This window comes from Chiloscyllium punctatum, chromosome 29 (genome assembly GCF_047496795.1).
Source record: "Chiloscyllium punctatum isolate Juve2018m chromosome 29, sChiPun1.3, whole genome shotgun sequence".
Taxonomy (NCBI): domain Eukaryota; kingdom Metazoa; phylum Chordata; class Chondrichthyes; order Orectolobiformes; family Hemiscylliidae; genus Chiloscyllium; species Chiloscyllium punctatum.
In genome coordinates, this window is record NC_092767.1 from 13,317,028 (window position 1) to 13,338,843 (window position 21,816).

Below are 21,816 nucleotides of genomic sequence, written 5' to 3' on the forward strand. Positions count from 1 at the left end.
CAACTCATCTATGCCAACCAGATTTCCTAACCTAATCTAGTCCCACTTGCCAGCACCTTGGTCCATATCCCTCTGAACCCTTTTTATTCATGTACCCATTCCAGATGCATTTTAAATGCTGTAGTTGTACCATACTCCACCACTTCCTCTGGTAGCTCATTACATGCAAGCACCACCCTGTGTGAAAACACTGCCCCTTAGGTCCCTTTTTTTATCTTTTCCCTCTCACCCTAAACCTATGCCCTCTAGTTCTGGACTCCCCCACCCCAGGGAAAATACTTTGTCGATTGATCCCATCCATGCCCCTTCATGGTTTTATAAACTTCTATAAGATCACCCCTCAGCCTCCAACACTCCAGTGAAAACAGCCCCAGCCTGTTCAGCCTCTCCCCATAGCTCAAATCCTCCAACCCTAGCAACATTTCTGCAAATCTTTTCTGAAATGTTTCAAGTTTCACAAATCCTTCCTACAGGAGGGAGACCAGAATTGCACACAATATTCCAAAAGTGTCCCAGAGATATTCTCTGAAACAATCCAATGTCCTGTACAGCTTCAACTCATTGTTCCTTTTGACAATGTTCTATGCCCACTCACAGACACCCTTGACCCTGGAACAAGGGAGACCATGCACCTTCCTGGTCCCTTTTGCAGCCATAGAAATGCCTATGGAGACCCCTATTAGTACTGGTTTTCTGTAATTTGATCCTACCTGTTGAACAACAGTGCCAGCTGTGGTAGCACTGTTCTGGCAGCTGCTGTTGTTATCCCCTGATCGGGCCCTACCCACCACTCCACTCCTCTCCTATCAACATCCAGAACGGTATACTTGTTGGAGATGGTTTAGCCACAAGGGTGTCCCAGTCTCCAACTGCCTGTCCCTTCCAGCTACCTGCCTGAACCTTGGTAGTGACCACGATATAAAACTCCTGTCTATGACGCCCACCACCCACTTTCCTGAATGCCCCGAGGTGTGTCCCCAAACTGACCCATGTAATCTGACAGAAGCTCCAACTGGACAGTTCCCACAGGTTTGGTTGGCATGACTGTTCAAACTGTCTCTTATTTCCCACATTCAACGTGATAAGCAAACTACCCAGTGAACTGCCATTTTAATCTTCTAACAACTATTTCATTGAAAATTAATGCCTGTTAAAATTAACTTACAGTAAACTAGATAGCCCTAGAATTAAAATCTCATTAAAGAACAATAAATATGCAATTAATTCTAGAAATAGCAGTCTCGGTCCCACTCTTAATCCCAGGACTGTACTGCTCCCCCACCAGCCTGACTCCCATTGCCCTTAAACCTGATGGGGAGGGCAAGGTGAATGGAGGTTTCAGGTAAGAACAGAGTGAGTCATCTGACCGTTACTGCCCAATCAGCAGCCCTTCTGTCCAAAACGTGACTTTGGCATTGTGACGTCACTCCCCTCCAGGTCTGGCCCCGGAAGCTCCTTCCGCTGCCTCAGCCCCTCAAGGTGTGTCCTCAAACCCGAGCCCGCTCCTTCGGGATTGATGTGGAAGCTCCCACTGAGTGAGACCGTTTCATGCCGGGTCACAGGAAGCCTTGACTGTGCTGGGTGTTGACAGTGTCAGTTAAATATTAATCTGCTCAACCTGTCACTGAGAGAGGTGTGAAAAAGGGGATAAATCGGAATCACCTTCTTCTGTGCTGTCGATCTCTACGACAATCATATAACCAGAAGGTAACACTCTGAGATCTTAATCAAGGTGCGGGAACAAATGACTGCAGATGCTGGAATCGGAACTGAAAACAACAAATGCTGGAGATCACAGCGGGTCAGATAGCATTCACAGAGGGAGAACAAGCTAACGTTTCGAGTCTAGATGACTCTTCATCTTAATCAATACAGTTAAATATTTTTAGTGTTTTGATATCAACACGATCTATTTGCTGTTATTAGAATGTAGTTTGCTTCCATTTGTTGAATAGCAGCAGCAACAAAATTCCGCCAGCATTTTGATCAGTCTAACAACAATGGTACATATTCTTTTGTTTAGCTTGTGAACAAATGCAAAATTATGACGGATGGAGTAAATGTGGGACAAATACAATGTACTTCAATGAAAGGAAGAAATGGAAAAGGTAAAGTTCAAAGATCAGCTGTGTTACTGGCAATATTCCCTGATGAGTATCAGACCCTCCAGGATAGAATGTTACAATTTCAGGAAAGGCTGAGAAGTAACTGTTGCTATCAGAATGGGAAACAGCATGGCAGGCATCTCAGGAGACTGCATAGCCTGAGCACAACTTGCAGATGAATGGTATTTGGTGCTTGGCCACTGGGCAGACCACCTATGAACAAAAACAGTTGTTTTATCCCCTCATACATGATCTGTGGCAGCAGGAGAGATTATCTAGGCTCACGATCCTGCTACATGGAAACACAATTCAGTTTACTGAACCAGCTCATAACATCAATTGGATGGCCAGGCTGGTTGTAAACAGGTCTTGGCAGTGTGGCTGTGGAGGGAGGTAACTATCTGTCCTTCTGTGGTTCCATTCAAGCCCGGGTGTCCTTGGAGATGGGGCGCAGAATGTCCATCTCAATGCCTTTAGAGGGATGGAGCACCACAGAGGCATACAGTGCTTTATTTCCCGTCCAACTCCATTTCGACTTTATCCCTTCCCTCTCTTCCTACTACGTCCGCTGCCACGTTTATATTTGGTATTGCATTGCCCAAAAAAGGCTGCGCTTGTAAATCATCAATTGGATATACATGAGTTTTTACTGGTGGTGGCTGCTCATTATACAAAAAAAAGAAGTTGCAGTGGGAAAGAACTCATTTTTGTGTGATAACACTTCTGGGTAGAAATATAGACTAATAAAACACAGCAATGAAGGGCTCCTATGGTGCAGGGTTAGAATTCTTAAGTGTGTTCAAGTTCAGCCTGCTACCCTAAATGTGTAATATCTATGGGCAGAGTGATTAGAAATAACTAATGAGAACTGAAACAATTTAAGTTTTTGACTCTGTCATGTAGAAGGAGAAAGAGACCATTAATCCTTGTGAAAATGCTACATAAAGACAGGAAGAGTCTGCAAGTAAAATCGCACAATTATTTATTGCAAATTAATATTTTGTATCAATGGTTGAAAGTAGAAGGTTTTTGGTGTGATATTTCTTTAGCTTTTTACATCAGATTTTTTAATTGCATGTTTTGTTCACTTTCTTCTGACAGACGGTGATGGAAAAGGAATTAGTCAATTGCTGAATAGTTACAGCGACAGGGAGTTAAACCTGATTACCCGATTCTACTGTGAGAGATTGGAGGATGCAATATTATACTTGGTGGAGAGCATTGCCCTGACATTAACAGCAACTGATTCATTGAGCAATGGAAATTACGCTGTAAGTTATATTATAGATTTTTTCCATTATTCTATTATTAATCAGTAAAATGATTGAAGTGGGCATGTATTTGAAGGAACCTTTGGAAGTTTCAGGAAAAGTAACAAGGTTGTGCATCTCATTAATGATATGAAAAACAGTAAAAGTAAGGGTCAGGGGTACAAAAATAAAAATGCACCAGAAAATAGAAAATACTGAAACAATATTTTTTTCAAAAGAAAAAAAAATAATGAAAAGTTGTTTACTTGAAGGACCGATAACGAACTGAGAGCAAAATAGAAATTAGTGAGGTGGGACCCCATGGCTTAGTGGTTCGTGGATGAAATCATGTGATGATGAAAACCACATGACAGAGAATGTCAGGATAACAGATCAGTTTTAGCGAGATGGAAGAAATGCCATGATGAATATTTCACTGGGAAGAATAGCTTGTGTGTGCTCTGCAAGCAACAAGATTCTAGCAGAGAGCACAAATAAAAATACCATGGTGGGGAGGGATTGGGGTCAGCGGTTTTAAGGGAGACACTGGAATACCCATTGAGTTCCGTTTCCAAATCGATTATGATGGAATTCTTCCGTTTATGTTGTATGCAGCTTTTGGTTTAAGCCCGAACACTATGGTCATTGTGTCATTCAGAACTGAGAGAGCTAAGTTTGGCTCAACCTAGAAATAAGTGAAACATTGTCATGGGCGGCACGGTGGTTTAGTGGTTAGCATTGCTGCCTCACAGCACCAAGGTCCCAGATTCAATTCCAGCCTCAGGCAACTGCCTGGGAGTTTGCACGTTTCTCCCCGTATCTGCGTCGGTTTGCTCCGGTTTCCTCCCACAGTCCAAAGATGTGCAGGTCAGGTGAGTTGGCCATGTTAAATTGCCCATAGGTTAGGTGCGTTCGTCAGAGGGAAATGGGTCTGGGTAGGTTACTCTTCGAAGGGCCTGTTTCCACACTGTAGGGAATCTAAAAAAAATAAGAAATGTGTTGTCAAGTTTTAAACAGGTCACCTTATGAAGTTCAAGTTCAAGTACCAGTAAGGTGCCACTCATGTCACTGAGGCGGGTAATGTTGAGGGACTCTTGAAGAAGTGTCCTGTCCAGATCATCAAAAGTGAGGAATTACAACCCCTTGTGAAGTTTTTTTGACTTGGTAGATTAGATTAGATTCCTTACAGTGTGGAAACAGGCCCTTCAGCCCAACAAGTCCATACCGACCCTCCGAAGAGTAACCCTGAAGAAGGGCTTATGACCGAAACGTCGATTCTTGTGTTTCTTGGATGCTGCCTGACCTGCTGCGCTTTTCCAGCAACACATTTTCAGCTCATCCTTAAATACAGGTGAGGTGCCGGAGGACTGGAAGGTTGCTCATGTTGTCCCCCTTTACAAGAAGGGTAGTAGGGATATTGCGGGTAACTACAGACCAGTGAGCCTGGCATCGGTGGTGGGAAAGTTGCTGGAGAAGGTACTGAGGGATAGGATCTATTTATATTTGGAAAACAATGGGCTTATCAGTGATAGACAACATGGTTTTGTGCGGGGGAGATCATGCCTTACCAACTTATTAGAGTTCTTTGAGGAAGTGACCAAGTTGATAGATGAAGGAAGGGCTGTTGATGTCGTATGCATGGACTTTAGTCTACTATGGGGAACCTTATCAAATGCCTTACTAATGGAGAAAGTGAAGTCACATGGTGTGCAGGGTGTTCTAGCTAGGTGGATAAAGAACTGGTTGAGCAACAGGAGACAGAGAGTAGTAGTTGAAGGGAGTTTCTTGAAATGGAGAAAGGTAACCAGTGGTGGTCCACAGGGATCAGTGTTGGGGCCACTGTTGATTGTGATATACATAAATGATCTGGAAGGTTGGTATGATCAGCAAGTTTGCAGATGACACGAAGATTGGTGGAGTAGCAGAAAGCATAAGGGACTGTCAGAGAATACAGGAGGGTATAGATAGACTGGAGAGTTGGGCGGAAAAGTGGCAGATGGTTTTCAATCCAGACAAATGTGTGGTGATGCATTTAGGCGAGACTAATTCAAGAGTGAATTATACAATGAATGGAAGAGCCTTGGGAAAAGTTGATGAGCAGAGAGATCTAGGAGTGCAGGTCCATTGTACCCTGAAGGTTGCTGCACAGGTGGATAGACTGGTCAAGAAGACATACAGTATGCTTGCCTTCATTGGACGGGGTATTGAATATAACAGCTGGCAAGTCATGTTAAAATTGTACAAGACATTGGTTCGGCCACATTTAGAATACTGTGTACAGTTCTGGTCGCCACATTACCAAAAGGATGTGGACGCTTTGGAGAGGTTGCAGTTTAGGTTTACGAGGGTATTGTCTGGTCTGGAAGGTGTTAGCTATGAAGGGAGGTTGAGTAGGTTAGGTTTATTTTCATTAGAAAAAAGGAGATTGAGGGGGATCCTGATTGAGGTTTACAAAATCATAAAGGATATAGACAGGGTGGATAGAGGTAAGCTTTTACCCAGGGTGAAGGATTCAATAACAAGAGGTCACGCTTTCAAGGTGAGAGATGGAAGAGTTAAGGGGGATACACACGGCAAGTACTTCACACAGAGGGTGGTGGGTGTCTGGAGCGCGTTGCCAGCAGAGGTGGTAGAGGCAGGCACAGTAGATTTATTTAAGATGTGTCTGGGCAGATGCATGAGTAGGTGGGGAGCAGAGGGATACAGATGCTTAGGAATTGGGCGACAGGTTTAGACAGTACATTTGGATCGGCTTAGGCTTGGAGGGCTGAAGGGCCTGTTCCTGGACTGTAAATTCTCTTTGTTCTTCGTTCTTTGTAAGCACACATGTTGAAAAGGCAAAACTTCATGCAGTTGCAGTGATGTTAATATTGTGTCTGTTGGTGAGCTGAAGGATATTTATGACTTCAATTATTGGAGTTTCATGATGTTATCAGAACTAGTTACCCAAATTGTCCCAAACACCATAATGACCGTTGATATCCTTTCAATTCTTACTGCAATAAAATCCTGGTAATTACAAACTTTTCAATGTTTCCTACAAAATTTCTAATTTATTGTTTTGGATTTCCTTTTTGTTTCTTTGGATATAGCAGTGAAACTAGTCCACTTTTAATGTAGGAATTCAATGAAGGTGTTGTGGTTCTAGCTATTAAAGTGACAACATGGATCTCATGTTCGCATCATAGTTCAAGTGTTATGGATTCAAACCCAAACCCCAAAACTTCCACTTCCAATATTGTAGAGTCTGGTTTTGTTTATCACATAACTTGTTAACTGCAAGTTTCATGTCATATCCAATAGATTCCTCTATTCCTGATGAAGGGCTTTTGCCCAAAACATCGATTTTCCTGCTTCTCGGATGCTGCCTGAAATGCTGTGCTTTTCCAGCACCACTCTAATCTAGAATCTGGTTTCCAGCATCTGCAGCCCTTGTTTTTGCCTACTACTAATGTCTCCCTCATAGTACTTCTTCACAAGGGGAGGGAAGGTCTCATCAGTGTGCTGAGATTAATATTCTTCACCAATGGAACATCATTAATGTAACAGCTTTTCACAATTCCGACACTGCTGTTTATCATTTTCTCTCTTTCATTGTTTTCCTTTCTATTTCTTCATTTTCTGGTTTATTCCATTGTTCTTCCTTTGTTTCTTTCTTTCCCATCTTTTTCCCTCATTTCCTCCATCAATTCATTCTTCCATTCCGTTCCTTCATCTATTGTTTCCCTTTTCCCGTTTCCCTTTCTATTTTACCTGTTCTTCTCTTTTATTCCAGTATATCCGTAATCTGTCAGAGCATCAACAGAGAAAGGAAGCAGCAAAACATCTTCTGAGCACAGTGACCAAAACCAATGGCTGCAGAGAACGAATATTTTGGGAAACATTGGTGAAAATGCAAGAATCAAAGCCAAAACTGAAACTCATTCTGAAAGAAATTCAGAGCAGAGGTATTGTACGGTCCAATTATTTCTAGCAATCAAACATGGTTGCCTCTTTAATGGGTGAGGCTGCCACACACTACTAATGAAATGAAACATCTTTCCCAGGTTTTGACTTGCTTTATAATGCACGCATCGGAGAGATGGAAGGAGAGCTATCAGATCACCTCAAAGGTAAGTCAAAATAAAAGTAATCGTTAATCATAAAAATGTACTGCATTAATTAAGTTCTAACATTTTATTTGTGTCTCACATTTCATCACTGAAAGGAAACAAACCCTCCAAATTATTACCATTAACTGTTTCTATAAAATGCAATCAAAGTTACAACACGAAGCAAATGAACTGGAACTTGGGCATGGACAAATTCAATGCCACATGTGTGATATTGAGCTTTGTTGGAAATTGCTGAATGCTAATTTTGATTTTCCCAGCTGCTCTGGAGCAGACTGAGCCCAACTTTCCAGTTTTAGATGCTGAACCACAAGGTCACAATCAGCTTTGCAAGTCAGTTGGTTTCAAAATCTTCCCTGGTACTTTGTCAGGCCATTATTTCTTTTCCCTTCAGTCACATCAGGATCTGAAAAGAAGTCTTGCTTTTACTGTCAATACTCGGCCTTAGGGTGCCTTTATGCAAATGTAAACCTCAATATCACCAGAGTCTCAGAGTCTACAAAGTCTATATTGGGCTGGAGTCACATAGAGCTCCAGACCCAGTTAAAGCTTGAATCAAATACATGACAGACTGAGTAAAGATGATGTCATTTATAGGATCACATTTGGTTCTAGACTAGTTACTGATGAAGTCAGATCTGGTGAATACAGAAGTTAGAGTATGGTCCCACAGTGTGGACAGAGTGAACTGATATGTATGTACTGGTTGGAGAAGGTCTTGATTCATATGTCGGCTCCACCCTGGGCAATGACTTGAAACACACATTGACCTAAAGAAGGTGAGGATATGGGTCACGTATAGAAACAGAATCTTTAAACATCCAAGTGTCATATTTCTACCAACTGCATATGTAGTAGAGTTCAACATGTATCAGATTGCACACATGTTGTTTGGGCATTGAATGAAGGCACAAATAGGGCTACAATGATATTAGCTTGACCGAATTGATCAACCAGGACTAGATAAGGAATTGTTTTTCAATAAGTCACATATCCCAGAAACACATTTCTACACACAGTACTGAAACATTGGATTTGTGAAGAGCCCATATTTGCTAAAATCTTACTGACGTCAGGTGGCTGTGTCAAAGACTGTACTCAATTGTCTGGCCTGGCAATTAGTTGACTTGGAAACATATTTAGGCTCATATCGAGATAAGATTTGCTTCATCTATGTCTCGGACTTGTTAAAACATGAAATCAAATATGGGGTCAAACTGGGTATAGGTACATTCACACGAAGATTCAGAATAGATAGGGAGTCCATTCACATACAATCTTAGACTGTACAATGAGAGGCTTCAGCTTTCGCACTGAAATGGACAATGAGTTGATAAAATTGGTGGAAGATCCCAATGTGATCCTTATACATCGACAGTGTTATTTTATAATTATGGTTCACATAGCACATTTAATTGTATCACTGGTTTTCATCCTGTTCCCAACAGTAAGCATTGAAAAAGTGAGAGTTATGCACAGTCCCTATTCAGCCAGTGGGCTATATGTTTACATTAGGTATAAATTGTCTGAGATTGAAGCAGACATCAATATTAGAAACACTCTGATACTATCTCCACTAGGGACAACAGACAAAACAAAAATGAATGCAGTAAATAATAATAAGTGAACAATGTGATAATATTTGGCTTCTCAGATGTTCCAATGTTAAATTCTCCTCAAATGGAGATGGAGATGACGATAGAGTGGAGGGGCTTGTCTGTTATAATGTAAAATCTACTATCATTCAGTATTTATTCGGCAAGATTAATTTCTAGCACGGCGGAGTAAAATTTGGATTTGACTCCCATATTTTGTATTGCTACCCAACTCAAACTCCTTGCTTCTCGTTAATTGTTTTAATGTAGTTAATTAACAAATAAGAACAATGCCAACATAATTTTGATCATTGTCATGAAAGGTATGCAAGATCAACACAAGCAACACCTCCTCCATCAAACCGAGCATGTGTTCAAACACACCATCAAAGGAGACAGCAAAATAACGACCATTTCCCTCACTGATCGATATACAGAGCTTATCATTATTTCCACTCTGCGTGAACGGAGACTAGTGGAACATGAGCTCCTTTCCAGAGGCAGAGAACATGAAGAATGGCAGCGGAAGTACGTCACCAGTGAACTTGAAAAAATCCGGATTGATCAATTATTCAGGAGCAGTTTTGGTCACTCCAGCCTGTCTGGCACCACGGTGGTTAGCGGAGTGGCTGGCATTGGTAAGACAACAATGGTGCAGAGGATGGTCCATGAATGGGCAGCAGGAAACATCTATCCTCAGTTCCAATTTGTTCTACATTTCACATTTCGAAATCTTAATGCCATCAACAGAGCCATTTCTCTGACTGAAATGGTATTGGATCAGTACCCTTATTTAGCAAAGATAATTGAAGATATCTGGATGAAACCTGAATATCTTCTCTTGGTTTTTGATGGATTAGATGAGTACAAACACCAGATTGATTTCACTGGCCACGTGGCTGGTGATGTCTCTGCGAATCACTGTGTTGCGCCTGACTGCAGATGTGAAGTTTTTGAAATGGTGCACTCCCTGGTACAGCAACAGCTGCTCAGAGGTTGTTCTGTGCTGGTTACCAGCCGGCCGACTGCCCTTAACTCATTGGAAAAGGCCAATGTCAACCTTTGGGCTGAGATCCTGGGCTTTCTTGCTGATGAAAGAAAAGAGTTTTTCAGAAAGTTTTTTGGCAGTGAGCAACTCGCTACCAATGTCTTCAAACACGTCGAGGAGAATGAGATCCTGTACACCATGTGCTACAACCCTTCATATTGCTGGATCATTTGCTCAACCTTAGGCCCGCTCTTTACACAGCTGAAGTGCAAGCAACCTCTTCCCAAAACCATCACTCAACTTTTCTCCATCTACCTTTCCAACCTCTTGGACAACCACAAGCGAGATGTTGAGGACCAGCGGATGGTTTTACAGCGACTCGGGGAATTGGCTTACCAGGGAGTTTCGAAAAGGAGAATTGTTTTTAATGAGAATCACTTCATTCAGCATCAGCTGGAGTCCAGCAAATTCATTTCAGGATTCATGATGGAGATCTTGGAAAGGGATGACACAGCTAAAAACATTGTGTACACATTTCTCCACCTTACCATCCAGGAATTCTTGGCCGCCCTGGCTCAGTATTTGAGTCCAAAGCATCAGAATGTGGTGGAAATGCTTCACTGTGCTTTTAAGAAGGATGATGGTCGGTTTGAGATTTTTATTCGATTTTTAGTTGGTCTTTCAACACCCACTTCATCCCGAAATCTGGAACCGTTCCTGGGTCCGCTGTCTCATCACACGACCTGTCAGGTGATAGACTGGCTGCAGGCCAATGTTCAGGCAGAAATCAAAAACCTGGACAGAGTCACTGGAAAGAGGAAACTGCTGAACACATTCCATTATTTGTCGGAGTCTCAGAATAGAGCTTTAGTTCAGAAGACCATTGGATCTGTGGAACGTTTGAACTTTGGGGACTCCAATCCAAAGAATGCACTGAGATTGAACCCAATGGACTGTTTTATAATGTCTCATGTTGTACAACTTTGTGAATCAGTGATGGAGTTGAATTTGGAGAAATGTTATATTCAGGAGGAGGGGATCAAACGATTGGCCCCTGCAATCCACAAGTGCAAAGTTCTAAGGTATGTTTGATCCGGATGAAATTAGATAACATGTCAGCAATGACCCATTGATTTTCTCTTATAAATTCCAACTGATATGAATTTCATAGGATCATAGAATCTCTACAGAGCAGAAAACGGTCATTTGGACCATCTAGTCTGCTTCAACCCTCTGAAGTGCATTCTATCCAGACCCCTCCCCTATCCCTGCATTTCCCAAGGGACATGAAAGGCTATAGAAAAGATTTAGAAGGATGTTGCCAGGGTTGGAGCGTTTGACCTAAGGGAGAGGCTGAATGGACTGGGACTGTTTTCCCTGGAGCATTGAAGGCTGAGGGTGACCTTATATATAGAGTTTATAAAGTCATGAGGAACATGTTAAGGGTAAATAGGCAAGGTCTTTTCCTTGGGATCTGGGAGTGAGAGGGGAAAGATTTAAAAGGTACTGAAGGGGCAACTTCTTCACGCAGGATGGTGTGGGTATGGAATGAGCTGCCAGGGGAAGTGGTGGAGGCTGGTGCAATTACAACATTTAAAAGGCATCTGGATGGGTATATGAATAGGAATCATTTAGAGGGATATGAGCCAAATGCTGGCAAATTTGATTAGATTAATTAAGAATATCTGGTCGGTATGGAGGAGTTGGACCAAAGGGTCTGTTTCCTTGTTGTACATCTCTATGACTCTATAACCCATCTAGTCTGCACATCCCTGGAAACTATGGGCAATTTAGCACGATCAGTCCATCTAGCCTGCACATAGATGACTGTGGGAGGAAACCAGAGTACCCAGAGGCAACCCCCGCAGACACTGGGCGAATGTGCAAACTCCACACTGACAGTCACCCAGGGGTGGAATCAAACCCAGATCCCTGGTGCTGTGAGGAAACAGTGCTAATTGTTGAGCCATTTGTCACTATAGTAGCTGAATCACAATTACTATTCGTTTTTTTTCTGAGAGTCAAGGAGTTTTCCATGCTTTTTATTTATTTTTAATGCTACTACTGCATTGACCTTGATACTGAGTGAAAACTATAATAGAAAAAAAAGCACCAGGCTAACTTAGTTGGTCTTACACTGTGAGACATTCAAAAGCCACAAGGAGTCTGGCAAAGTCTTTAACTAGTGCTATGACAAGGAAACAAAGAACCGAGCCAAATCATCGTACCTCTGTGTTCACAACAGAGTAAAATTAAAACCTTCAAAGATTTTAACCTGAACAATTCCTAACCAGACTTTATAACCAATCGCAGACTCTGTTGATAATGAAACCTAGACGGTGGGTTAATAACTGAAACAGAAAAAAGCAATTTATTACCAATATAGGAACTTTAGCAGAGCAAAATTAAACAACAAAGTTTGAAACCAATAACCTTGTTTCCAGGGCAATTCACACAAAAGACAGACAGACAGACAAATAAACACAGTGAAGGGATAATTAAAATAAAGTAACAAAACTGGCCAGATTAAGTGGTTTTCATATCTTATTCTCAATGTATATTTGATGGTTTCTTTGTTAATTTTCTGAAGATATCGATCTGTGCCACCTTTGAATTCACTCTGAGGACTGAAATTCTGAAATAAAGTACAAGGTTAGGCAGGGAGCATTTAAATCTTCATGCTGTAACATCAATAGCTAGGTTCATTCTCTCAAAAGCACAGTCCCAAAACCAACTTAAACCGTGATCTATGTCTATGTTTGACCATGTCGTTCTCTCCCAGAAACAAATGGAAATTGCTGTTCTGAGGAAAGCTCATTGGACCAAAATATATCTATCCACAGATGCTGCCAGACCTGCTGCGCTTTTCCCTCAATTTTTGTTTTTGTTTCTTATGTCCAGTATCCGCAGTTCTTTTGATTTTATGTTCTATCCCAGGCTTGTTCACAACAATTCCCAGGTACTGGCCTGATCAATGCCCAAACATTTCTTATCTGGTTCAATGTGCTGCTCTCCCACCGTGCTGAAACATCTACAGGATCCTATTGATCAAGAGCTAACCTGTCATTAACTGTGAGGCCCCACCTCGCGAACAAACAGCAGCTTGTTTGTTTGTTTTGTTGAAACACAAGTTGCTGTCCACAATCCAAAGATCATTTCCAGCTCATTGCAATTCACTGCTACAAATCAAAATTGATGAAATAATAAATTAAATGAAAAGTTGGCGAATGTTTGAACACTAATCCTAAGAGGCCCTCAATTAAATGAACAGACCTGGTGTGTGACTGAACACAGTTCACCGACAGAGAATAGCAATGGAGATCAGGTGGCAAATCAAACTGTTGAACCCAATCTCTGTTACCAATTGTGTGCCATTGCAGAGATGAATATCATCCTTTGCAGTTTACTTTTACAAACTAAAGCTAATCTGGTATTGTATTTGACCCAACCATTCACTAGATAAATAGTAAGTGAATGCTGTACCTAGTTCAATGTAGAATACGTTGCTAACACAGCAAGGCTGCCATTCATGTATCTGAAACTGTTACGGGTGAGGGTCAGGGTGGGTTTGAAATAGAGGTTCAACAGTCTGTGATTTACAGGAGGCATGATCTGTCCTTTGTGGTAGCACAAAATTCACCATTCACCTCAGCAGGAGGGAGATTGGGCAGCTCATCACCACATATTTTACATGACTGTTGGGATGAACTATTATCCATTCTGCTTGGAACTGAAAACATGGCTTGTGTATTGTTAAATACAATAGAGATGCAGGAATTTATTGATTGATTGATGTCTATAAGTCTTTTTCTTTGTTGTGTTATCCAAGCAGGGCAATAATGCCTCACAATTAACCATTGCTTTTACTCTTTGCTGGATTACATATGGATGAGTTCAATGGAATATAATTGCACAAATGTTTAAAAAAATTGGAGATAAGACAATCAATTTTCTGTCTTGCGTTCAACTTGTCAGAGTCAAATAACATGGAAACAGACCCTCTCCAGTCCATGCTGAACGTAATCCCAAACTAAACTAGTCCCACCTGCCTGCTCCAGGCCCATATCCCTCCACACCTTTCCTTCTCATGTATTTATCGAAATATCTTTTAGAATCATAGAGATGTACAGCACGGAAACAGACCCTTCAGTCCAACCTGTCCACGCCGATCAGATATCCCAACCCAACCTAGTCCCACTTGCCAGCCCTGGCCCATCTCCCTCCAAACCCTTCCGATTCATATACCCATCCAAATGCCTCTTAAATGTTGCAATTGTACCAGCCTCCACCACATCCTCTGGCAGCTCATTCCATACACATACCACCCTCTGCGTGAAAAGGTTGCCCCTTAGGTCTCTTTTATATCTTTCCCCTCTCACCCTAAACCTATGTCCTCTAGTTCTGGAATACTCAACCCCAGGGAAAAGACTTTGTCTACTTAGCCTATCCATGCCCCTCATACTTTTGTAAACCTCTATAAGGTCACCCCACAGCCTCCGATGCTCCAGGGAAAACAGCCCCAGCCTGTTCAGCCTCTCCCTATAGCTCAAATCCTCCAGCCCTGGCAACATCTTTGTAAATCTTTTCTGAACCCTTTCAAGTTCAGAACACCTTTCCAATCGGATGGAGACCAGAATTGCACACAATATTCCAACAGGGGCCTAACCAATGTCTGCTACAGCCGTATTGTTTGAAATATGTGTTCACTAGTCACCAACTAATTCAGTCAGAATAGTTATGCAGGATTTCAATCTGTTTTCTAATACTGCACAACACTGTTCTATCTGCCCATGCCTCAGTGTGTCAATGAGAAACAATTGGATGGAGTTTCTGTAAGGTGAAGTTTATGCTATGTTAATCAGAGAGATTGTTTTTTCCTTCTTGTCTGTTAGGCTGAATGACAATAACATTGGAGATACAGGAGTCAACATTTTGTCTGCATCTTTGGTGCATTCGGAATGCAAAACAAAGCGATTGGAGTAGGTAATCTTCCCAACATTAACCCCAAATTTTATGTGCAATGATTTGTGGCAAGTCGGGAATTTGCTGTATCTTTGGCATGACCACTGTTGAATATATAGGGGAAGGTGAGGACTGCAGATGCTGGAGATTAGAGTCAAGAGTGTGGTGCTGGAAAAGCACAGCCAGTCCGGCAGCATCCGAAGAGCAGAAGAATCGATGTTTTGAACATAAACCCTTCATTAGGACTCCTGATGAAGGCTTTATGTTCGAAATGTCGATTTTCCTGCTTCTCGGATGCTGCCTGACCGACTATGCTTTTCCAGCACCACATTCTTCGATCTTGCTAGACTGCACCTGGAGTATTCTGTTCTGTTCTGCACAACAAGTATATATTAGACTTCAATCAAATTTCAACAGGAAGATATTAGGGAGAAATTGAATCAGAATCTTTTTGTGGAAATTATGGTCACATGGTAACCAATGGAGATGTTTAAAATGCTGAATGATGGGACAGGGTCGTTAGCTAAAAGATCGAGGAAAGAGCATTATTTTAAAGTTACAGTTAAGCCATCATTCAGGAGCCAGTTCAAACCACACTTCCAACTAGAGAAGCACAATTTTCAGATTCTCAACAAAAAGAGTTGTTAAGATTCAGAGACGAAAGTAAAAAAGTTAATTTTTTTTCTTCAATTAATACAATTTGGCCTAAGCTGATGTGTTTACATCCCACGTTGTTACAATGCTTGAGGAGAGATGCAGGACATCGGAGAAAGGAAGAAATGACTCATGAAAAGGATTTCATGGATCATGAACATAAGGTCTGAAGATAGATTGCAAACATTGGATCTGTCTCCATGAAGGAAAGGAAGCTGTGATGTAATTTGAATGAAGTATTAAAAATGATAATTTCAGTGGAAAGAGTCGGTAGCAATAAACTGTTCACTGCCATGAAATGATCAAGTATATCAGCACAAAAATTCAAGAAATTGCCAAAAGAAGCAAGAACAATGTGAGATCATCTTTTCTGCACAGTGACTGGTTAAGGTTGGAATGTTGTGCCTGACTGACATCATGGCAGAGGCTGGTTCAACTGAAGTGTTCAAAAAGGAATTAAACTTTGATATGGAAAGGCCCAGTGCACAGGGACACGGGATACAGAGTGGCAGGAAGTGAATTGCTCATTCGGAGCCTCGAATCACCTCCTCCTGCACTGTACCCTGTTTGATTCTTTTCAAAATTAAGAGTAATGCCTTTCAATTAAGGAATAATAGTGTTAAAGACTAAAAGCATTAAAGTTAATTGATTATTAGTTTGTCATTACTGAGTCAAATAAAATGAAAAGGAGGCTGATGGTTCAAAAGCTTTCTCACTTTGTTATGCTGATCCAATTATTGCTCTTCCTTCTCAGTGGAATTTCTTTTATCTTTTCAAGCTGTATTGAAAACTGATTTGTAATTATCAATCTTTAGTTTGCAGGATAACAATCTGACATTAGCTTGCATTGAAGACCTGAGGATGGCATTTAGTCAGAGCGAATCATTGTCAATGCTATACCTGGATGGAAATAAATTCACAGATGATTGCATTCCGAAAATGAGAAACTTCATCATCAACTGCAAGAATTTGGAGCTGATTCAGTGAGTGCATATGTTAAAACATTAAACATTTCCATTGTATTGTAAACAATAATTTCCTTAAGTCATGTCCACAGCAAGTTCTTCAGGGGTGCTTAACATATTAATTCACCTGAACATAGAAAATCAGAACAGCAGCAGGCCATTCAGCCCATAGACCCTGATCTATCATTATATATACCATGAATGATTATCCAACTTTAAACCCTATTCCTGTTTTCTCCTTGATATCCTTGACCCCTTTAACCCTGAAGAACTTTATCTGCCTGGCGTTATAGAGATGTTCAGCACAGAAACAGGCTTTTTTGTCTAACTGTCCATGTTGAACAGATACCCCAAATTAATCTAGTTCAGATGGAGTTTAATTTAGATAAATGTGAGGTGATACAGTTTGGAAAGGCAAATCAGGGCATGACTTATACACTTAATGGGAAGGTCCTGGGGACTGTGCTGAACAAAGAGACCTTGAAGTGCAGGTTCGTAGTTCCTTGTAAGTGGAGTCACAGGTAGATAGGATAGTGAAGAAGGCATTTGGTATGCTTTCCTTTATTGGTCAGAGGACTGAGTATAGGAGTTGGGAGGTCATGTTGAAGCTGTACATGACATTGGTTAGGCCACTTTTGGAATATTCTGCGCAATTCTGGTGTCTCTCCGAGAGGAAGGATGTTGTGAAACTTGGAAGGGTTCAGAAAAGATTTACAAAGTTATTGTCAGTGTTGGAGGCTTTGAGCTGTACGGAGAGGCTGAATAAACTCTGTTTTCTCTGGATCGTCGGAGGTTGAGGGGTGACCTTATAGAGGTTTAGAAAATAATGAGTCCCATGGTTAGGGTAAATAGACAAGGTCTTTCTCTGGGATGGGGGAGTCCAGAACTAGAGGTTTAGGGTGAGAGGGGAAACATTGAAAAGGGACCTAAGGGGCAACCTCTTCATGCAGAGGGTGGTGCTTGTATGGAATGAGCAACCAGAGAAATAGTGGAGGCTGGTACAATTATGATGTTTAAAAGGCATCTAGGTGGACACAAGAATAGGAAGGAAATGGGGCAAGCGCTGGCAAATGGAAGTAGATTAGGTTAGGATGTGGAGCTGCCAGTGTTGGACTGGGGTATACAAAGTTAAAAATCACTCAACACCAGGTTATAGTCCAACAGGTTTAATTGGGAGCACTAGCTTTTGGAGCGCTGCTCCGGACAACCACCTGATGAAGGAGCAGTGCTCCAAAAGCTAGTGCTTCCAATTAAACCTGTTGGACTATAACCTGGTGTTGAATGATTTTTGGATTAGGTTCGGATATCTGGTCAGCATGGACGAGTTGGACCGAAAGATCTGTTTCTGTGCTGTACATGTCTCTGACTTGTTATGGACCAAGCCAGACCCCCTCAAAACATTTCAAGAAAGTAGCCTAGACCCTAACTTTGCTCGTTGTTTTAAGAAAGTGTAAAGTGGATATTCCAGGAGAGGTGCCATTGGTCAATCCACTTCGTTTTAAACAAAACCAAATTTATTTACAAGATTACCCAATGAAATAGAAGCAAAGAGAACTGAATGCAGAATAGCCTCACCTATCCAAAAACCAAACAGACTTTACCTGTTGTTCCCTATACTTGCAACAATCCCCATAAACACCTTGTGGCGCAAAAGGTAGCATCAAACACCGGGTCTTACAGGAGAGAGATGTCAGACAGAGAGGATCAGCATGAACCTGCTTCTTTCACGTAACTGTTTCTTGGATCAGCAGCCTCAAAACACTCCCTGTCTGCTTTCAGTGAATAGCCAGATGTCCAAACACCAAATCAAACCAGAGAAAAGCTGAGCTGGGGGAAGTGACCATTCCCCTTTCATTGCACAAATTCTTTTAAAAATAAAACTTTTTGCTGGAGGCAGTATCTGTAGCTATAATCAAACTGGCCCGAAAACCCTTTGAAACCCAAACCTTTTGGAACCTGTGTCTTTTACGATCTCTCTGGGGGGAAGAAAACCAAGTGCAAAAGAACCTTGTTAAAGGAGCAGCATCATCACAGACTCTATTTGACAGCATTTGGCCCTAATCCCCCTCAACCCTTCGCATTCATAAACCCATCCAGATGCCTTTTATATGCTGTAATTGTACCAGCCTCCACTACTTCCTCTGGCAGCTCATTCCAATCTCATACCATCCCACTGTGTGAAAAAGTTGCCCCTTAGGACCCTTTTAAATCTTGCCCCCTCAACTTAACCCTATGCCCCCTAGTTTTGGTCTCCCCCAACCCTGGGGAAAACATCTTGTCTATTTGCCCCACCCATGCTCCTCATTGTTTTATAAACCTCAATAAGGTCACCCCTCAGCCTCCCATGCTTCAAGGGTAACAACCCCAGCCTATTCAGCCTCTCCCTCTAGATCAAACCCTCCAACCCCAGCAACATCCTTGTAAATCCTTTCTGAACCATTTCAATTTTCACAACATCCTACCTATAGCAAGAAGCCCAGAGCTGCATGCAGCATTTCAAAAGTGGCCAAAGCAATGGCCTGCACAGCCACAACATGACATACTAAAGCAAAGAAATACAGATAGTAGAAACCTGAAACAAAAGCCAAAATTGCTGAAGAAACTCAACAAGCCTGACAGCATCTGTGGAGAGAAAGTAAAGTTAATGTTTCGAGTCCAGTGATCCTTCTTCACAGCTGACTCTGTTTCTCTATCTGTAAACCTGCTGAGTTTCACCAGAAATTTCTGTTCTTTTTGAGAACAATATTTAACTTTTTCTTTCCAACCATTCAGTGTTTTAGCCAACAAACATTCTCTCTGACAGTGAATATCACAGACTCACCTCAACCTGAGTGAAGAAATTTATCCTCATCTCAGCTCGAAATAGCCTACCCCAGATCCTTAGACATTGACCCTTTGTTCTGGACCTTGGGAACATCTTTCCTGTGTTTACCCTGACCTTTCCTGTTAGAATTTTGTCGGTTTCTAAAAGGTGCCCCATATTATTCTAACCTACAGTGGAAATAGTCCTAACTGATCCAGTCGCTCTTCATTCATCAGTCCTGCTATCCCATGAATCAGTCTGGGAAACCTTTGTTGTATTCCTTCTATGCATGAATGTCCTTCCTTAGATAAGGGACAAAAACTATACACATGACTTCAGGTGTGGTCTCACCAAGGCACTGCATGTAGGCAACTCGACAGCCCTGCTCCTGTCGTTGAATCCTCTTCTCTTTTTTTTCTCTTTTTCTGTCTCTCTCTCTCTCTCTGCCTCTGTCTGTCTGTCTGTCTGTCTCTCTCTCTCTCTCTCTCTCTCTCTTCGCCTCAGCATGCTACTCTCTGAGGGGTTGTGGGAGGGAGAGAGACTGTCACACATCTCCTTCTGGAATTTGTCTTTGCAAAGGAAGTCTGGAGAAAGATGCAGTGGCCTTTGTCAAGGTTCGTCCTGAGTAGCTCCATGACGCAAGACTGTGCTCTTCATTCTGTTCCCCGGGACGCACACCGAGACAAACATCAACTGCTCCTGGAGGACCGTCACCTTGCTTAAAGACACTCTTTGCTCTGCCTTAAAGTTGTTGATTGTTAGTTCCCGCCTGAATCACACACACTGCTGTTTACCCTCCCTTTCCAGGGGTTAATCCAGCTGTTCTTTGACACTGAACAGTCAGCAATCTCCTTCCCTGTTCTAGTGATTCAACTCCCAGAATTTTCCTCAGTCACTTCTCACTACCACCCTATGGTGGATGCTCTTTCTCCTGCTGAGCCCCATGGCCTCTGCGATTCCCATCTCATTAAGTTGAAACAAGTTGTTATTTCTTATTGGTTCCCTTTGCGTGAGTTTCAGGTCTAGTCTGGTTGACAATGTCCTCACGAATTAACGAATTTGGTCCCTTGTGTTGCTACTGAGAATCTGATGCTCCCCAGTCTTTGCCATTTGCCATTTGAAGCACGTCTTTGAGGTGGTGTTCAAAGTGCAATCGACATTTCAGTGTGAATTGATGAAAAATCAGCAAAATAAAAATCCTTGCCCATATCTGTCTTGATACCAGTCGTTAGGAAGGAGTCATTACCGTGTTAATTATGTGTGTTGTAAACTTTTTAGTGCCGAAGTTGAAACCAGATATCCATCCCATTTTCATTCCACATTCATATCTGAAACATACATGTTTAACCACACATTATATATCAGTCAGAACTATTTAATGTCTTCTGAAAATACCTCTGGGCCAGACCAGGTAAGATTCCCAGATTCCCTTTGGTGATGGACATGAGTGAAGCAGATGTGTATTTACAGCAATCACTGATTAGGTTTGACAATGGTGACTATGAAACTAACTTTCAATTCCAGATGGATTAATTATTTGAGATAAAATTCAGACAGTTGCTGGTATTTGTACTCTAGGTCACTGCATTACAAGTCCAATGTGATTTCCCCCAGTCCAACTACATCCTCAATTTACATCATTCCCCAAATATCAACACCTTAGTTTCTTACAGCACTGTCTGTGTGTGCAGCAGCTCATTAGATTCTCTCTCCCCCACCACTTACACCCATTTGTTACTGTGTAGCTGCTCAAAGATTGATTTCAAAATGTGTGTTTCAATTGGAAAATTATGAATGATTCTGTCATTTGAACTTTATTAATTGGTTGGTTATTAATCATTAATTTCTTTCTTAGATTATGGAGGAATCAGTTCAGTTCAGATGGAAAGAAGCAGCTCCGATCACTGAGAGAATGCAGGGCTGGTGTCCGAGTATTTGTGTGATCAAAGGATCAAGAAATTGCTAACTATTTGGACTTGATATTAGTGAGAGGTGTATTTCTCTCAGCTCCATCAAGTGAAACACATGAGATATTACATTGGCTCAAGAAAAACTATTCCTGGAATTCTGAAATAGAATGGGAACGATGTGGAGTATTCAGTAGAAACTTTCAGTCGCAGTTGGTGAGTGTCGATGTGTGGGTGATATTCACCGTCGAGCACAGGGAGATGGAGCTGTGACTGTGAAGCTTTTATAAAAGAGTCCGAGAGATCGCCATCATAGAAACAGGCCTTTCGGCCAGCGTGGCTATGCTGTCCACTTTTCACCGTTAAACTAGTCCCTTTTGCCTGTGTTTGGTCCATGTACCCCCCGTATCTAACCCATCCATACACCTGTCTAAATGTTTCTTAAACGATGAAATTGTACTCACTTCCACCACCT

The 21,816-nt window shown here is 41.7% G+C and overlaps 1 protein-coding gene across 4 annotated transcripts; it reads left to right on the forward strand.

The window, feature by feature from the left end:
* Positions 1-1,466: 1,466 nt before the first annotated feature.
* LOC140454410 (NACHT, LRR and PYD domains-containing protein 3-like) lies at positions 1,467-21,402 on the forward strand. Of its 4 annotated transcripts, none has more exons than XM_072549108.1 (9): positions 1,467-1,707; positions 2,024-2,108; positions 3,207-3,376; positions 7,131-7,302; positions 7,402-7,467; positions 9,386-11,132; positions 14,943-15,029; positions 16,482-16,649; positions 21,290-21,402. In XM_072549108.1, exons 2-9 carry the CDS (start codon positions 2,045-2,047, stop codon positions 21,375-21,377), a joined length of 2,562 nt encoding a protein of 853 aa, XP_072405209.1. In that variant the 5' UTR covers positions 1,467-1,707; positions 2,024-2,044; the 3' UTR covers positions 21,378-21,402. The 4 variants fall into 4 exon arrangements, with proteins under 4 accessions (XP_072405209.1, XP_072405211.1, XP_072405212.1 ...); XM_072549109.1 differs by lacking the exon at positions 1,467-1,707 and adding an exon at positions 1,716-1,874; XM_072549110.1 differs by lacking the exon at positions 21,290-21,402 and having other exon boundaries at positions 14,943-15,033; positions 16,482-16,546.
* Positions 21,403-21,816: the final 414 nt, after the last annotated feature.